This window comes from Morone saxatilis, unplaced genomic scaffold (genome assembly GCF_004916995.1).
Source record: "Morone saxatilis isolate NCDOM2014 unplaced genomic scaffold, NCSU_SB_2.0 Contig0, whole genome shotgun sequence".
Taxonomy (NCBI): domain Eukaryota; kingdom Metazoa; phylum Chordata; class Actinopteri; family Moronidae; genus Morone; species Morone saxatilis.
Window position 1 is genome coordinate 6,479,985 of NW_023339650.1, and position 4,722 is coordinate 6,484,706.

The window sequence follows — 4,722 nt, forward strand, 5'->3', positions numbered from 1 at the left end:
TTTTTTTTTTTTTAAACATGAAAACCTCTCGCAGGAGCTGTTTAACTTAAGCAACCTTGGCAGCCACAATTCCACCTTTCAGTAGAAGGCATTTTGTCTGTCATAAGTCATGCTTTTCAGTGTGGGGTGAGCAAACATTACGAGAGCCTGTGAAGACGAGGAATCAGCTGCATCGCACAGGATGCTCTCCTGTTTGCTTTTGTTATCGCATCCCACCTCTTCCTGTAAAAACTCAAAACACATGGAGACCAAAACGCAGCTCCTTGAGGACACATACAACCAACAAATTACCCGAGACCAAGTTTATTATTTTTTCTGCTCTGTGTAGCTGTTGCTGTATGGCAGTAGTACCAATACATACTGTATATTAGTGAGCTAATAGATATTAGACATCAGTTTCTTTGCAGGTCATCACCGCGTCATGTTCTATTCACCATGTTTACTGCAGCCTACTGTCAGAATATTAAATTGTGTGTAATAATATTTTCCACAGGACTGTATTGTAATAGACAAAAGGAGAAAAAGTGAGTGCTTGGACTGTAATAATACCTATTTTCTCCAAAATCACTTTTCCAAACTACTATTAATTCAATCCCTGCAGGTATTGAAAGAGGAGGAGCGTCTATGCAGGCTCTTTTTAATGTATTATGCACAGTTTTACTATGTATGTATGTATGTATGTGTGTGTGTGTGTGTGTGTGTCTGCATGGATATGTATTTGTTTTTTTTAATGGGTTCATGCGTACCCACAACAGAGCCGTGTACTGTCTAAAGTTTCTCACGTGCGGAGGGGGCCATACACACACACACACACACGCTCATACTCATGTGCATGTTGCAGTGTGGTTTCTGACTTTGCCAGAATGTTTTTATGAGTCCTTTGTGGTCGTAGAAATACGGGCTGAGTTAAGTCCAGGCAGAGCTGCTTTAATAATGAGCCTATTGAAAATGGGGGAGTCGCCAGCACTTCCCTTGTCAAAACACCATCTGAGCTACTCCTGTAAGGGGTCTCCATAGAAACTCTGAGAACACTGATCAGCAGTGAGTAAGTAGAGCTGTAGTGGAGTTGTCATCAGGATCATAAAAAGCTACGAAAATAATGGGACCACATCCCAAACAAATGGGGGTCACGCAGTCAAAAACGTCTATTAAACAATGGTAGATCAGGGAGTATACGAGATTTCAGTCCCAATCTTAAAAGCGGTGTCTGGTCGCACAATTGTAAATGATGACGTAATTTGTATTCAGTATGCTTGCATGTACAGTATGTTTGAATGATTTCATGCATATAGTACATACTGTACTTTTGTACTTCTTTATACATGCGCACGACAAAAAAACAACAAACAAAAGAAACCTAAACCAGAACCCCTGTTTCTGTCTGTCTCTACTCCCTTTTATACACACACAACCATACTTTATAGTACACAGACCCCCTGTATATGTGGCATGTAAGCCTGACTCTGCACTAACCATGTTGAGGAGTTTTCTGGAGGTATCCTGTGGCCCTGTGTGTTTATTGCTACAACTAATGAAGCGAGCCAAAGAACACAGGATTATATGAAGGAGGGATTGGAGCAGGGCAACAACGGCAGAGAGAGCGAGAGAGAGAGAAGGAGGAGTAACACACTAGGAGAGAAAGAGGGAGAAAATGAGATTTTAACAGTGGAAAAATAAGACAATCTACCATGGAGGAAAAGTGAGAAACAAGGGGGGTTCAGGCATGGACTATTAGAGGGGGAATAGGGAGATCGAGAGAGGAAACTAAAAGACAGAGCGAATAACTTAAGGGAGGGAAAAAAGAGTTTTGCATTGGCAAGCATTATTCACAGCAAACCACAAATGCTATACATTGTTTTAAATATAAAAATATTTCAAGTTTCAGGGTAGTTTTCATCTATAATACTGTATTTTTCTTTATTTCTTTTCCCTTTGTCTCTTTGTGTGTTAATTATATCTATGCAATGATCAGTCAATAGTGTTAGGGAAGTTGAACACAAAATAAGGAAGTGTTTTATTACTTTGCACATGTTTAACGGTGAAACACTCCCACACGCACACACACACACACACACACACACCTGGTGGTAGGGATGAAACAGTCTCTGCAGCCAGAGGAATTTTATTCTTTTCCTTTGTGTAGTCTACCAATTAGTGCCCTGCTGAGTCCTTTCGTTCAACTCAGAGTGGTTTCAGGCTAAGTGGTAAGTGACCATGCACACCTTTGCACACACACACACACACGTTCATACTCCTGTACCTGTACAAACAGAACAATTGCATAAACACACATATACCTCTGCACTCACACACGCTAGCTGTCAGAAAACCATAAATATATGCACTGTACCTACAGTACCTACAGTATCTGCGCACACACACACACACACACACACTTCTCTCAGCAGGCCTGTTGTTCCTCAAGTGAACTTTGACCTGTTACGCAAACATCTGTCAGGGAGCTGATAACAGAGACAAATGTAGGTAAACAATGGCTTATCTCTGACACACACACACACACACACACACACACACACACATACATAACCCTATACTGTGACTGTGTGTTTGTGCAGCCCTGCTGGTCTGTTCATGCAAGCATTGTTGTGGCACTCTGAGCATTAGAGTGAAGAAAGTTCAATGCTGAGGTCCAGTTTCTGAAGTTTCAGACTTTTTAAAAGTACTGGTACATGGTACATTTCCCTGTACCAGCACAGAGTGAATACTGTGTGGAGTAATGAGAGTGGGAATTCAAACCGACATCCCCGTCTTCACCAGCTCTCCCGCCGCTGGTGCCGCCCAAATCTACTCAGGTACACACTGTGCCCAGGTGGGCCTGGCAGTGGCGTTATTGCCTCTGCGATCTGATAGCACCGTGACAGATGCCAGGTCCAACAGGAGCTGGCAGCTTGCCACGGGGAATGCAAACACACACACGCAATTGCGACACGCAGTGTTACGGGTGCAGTGTTGAGCAGGTTGTGCTTGCTTGGTTTTAAAAGAACACTGTGCAGGGTTTTAGTTCTATAAGAACACAATCATGCACTTTCAAGACCTAAAAGAAGTTCCACAAACAAAGTGTGGATTTTCACCTCTTTGCACCCTCACAAACACACACTCACGCTCACACACATGCAGAGGACATGCTAAGCTGGTATCTGAAGGCATATTTCTTTCAGAACTGTCAAGGATCTTAGTGACAGATACACAACAGGGGCATAATAAAAAAGTCATGAGTTTTTTAAAACTCCTCAGTAAAACTACTATTAAGCTTTGGGGAATCGGTACAATGATACACAATGACATCGCCTTTAAGGTGCTCTGAAGTGTCAAAACCACCCAGGGAAGCGGGGGAGCTTTTGAATGAATATCTGCAATACTGATCCAATACTTGGATGACCTTGGTTGGGAGAAATAAAGGCATGTGTAAAGTTCTTATATATTTAGAGCAATTCCCACAATTCCACTCGGTGCAATACTTTTCAGAATGTCACAGTGTAGTTTTTTTAAAATCACAGTGCAACAAACCTCCCTTATACTCATAATTAGTCCTATGAGACACTCAACCATCAAGTTTTATGCACCACTGTGTGTCATCTGTCATTATGTTCATGCTGCTATAACAGTGCAGTTGTGTTCATACAGTTAGATTTAATGTGTTCCATGGAAACATTTTGTTCAGTGACATAAGTGCAGAACGGTTGCAGACTAGATGTGACTGATATGAGGTTGTGCAATACAGTGAGAGAGTACTCATATTTATGTGTGTAAAGCAGTGTTGGGTTACCTGTTTTTCCGCAGCAGCCAAAGCGGCCCAGGCATTCTTTATGAGCACCTAAACCGCACTTGGAGCACAGGTAGCCCTGGTTGAAGATGCCCCTGCAGAGAGACGAACAGGGAAAGTCATCATGTGGATTGCTTTGTAAGTATACACACAGTAGTAACAGTACAGCAATGCAAAGAAAAGCACAATTCCTGTAATGCTTCTGAGAAAGTTGGATCCAGGTTGCAGTCAAGAGTTTGCCACATCAAGTCAAAAATGTAATTTGTTAGAAAGCTTTGTTTGACCAAATACCAGCAACACTAATGACATGACTACCAACCTAAGCTGTACTTTGAGGTTAGTGCTAATTAGCAAATGTTAGTGTGCAACTAAGATGGGGAACACACCATACCTGCTAAACATCAGCATTTTAGTGTGTTAGCATTTAGCAAAAAGCACCGCTGTGCTTTCTTTGTTTAGGGTAAGGTGAGTCCTTGATGTTTTCAATGTTGAAGACTGAATTCAAATCTAGGATGTTCCACGTTCCAGACTCAGCAGCATTAAGACTCAAGCCCATATTAAATGATTCCTTCCAAAGCCAAAACAGATGTGCTAGGTAGGTATACAGAGAGCTTAATTCTATTTTCAATTCTACCTTCAAAAAAAAAAAAACTGTATCAGCTGATATAATAAATACTGAAACGAAGATACTGAGATTTTGGTGTGAATGATGTGTGCACGCACAAGCATGCACGTAGAGATGGAAACAGCAGTGTGTAGTTCTGTTCTCATTTACATAACCATCTCAGAGGCCCTAATTAAAATGACATGAAAGTAAAGACTGCTTTGCTTCGCTCTTCAGCTAATTGTCTGTTTAACCTCTTTGAGAAAATGAGCATGGAGTTAAAGTGCAGGTACACTATTATTTTTTGCTCAGTTCAGAACTGCAGTGTGTGTTT

General features: G+C 41.4%; 1 protein-coding gene across 1 annotated transcript in view; it reads right to left on the reverse strand.

Annotated features, from left to right (window-relative positions):
• The window catches only part of LOC118321941 (guanine nucleotide exchange factor VAV3), a gene marked incomplete in the record, with an annotated part of 89,966 nt that overhangs the window by 24,802 nt on the left and 60,442 nt on the right, over positions 1-4,722 (reverse strand). Inside the window, 1 exon segment of the mRNA XM_035653517.1 lies at positions 3,788-3,879. Within this exon segment, the coding sequence (XP_035509410.1) occupies positions 3,788-3,879 (92 nt within the window).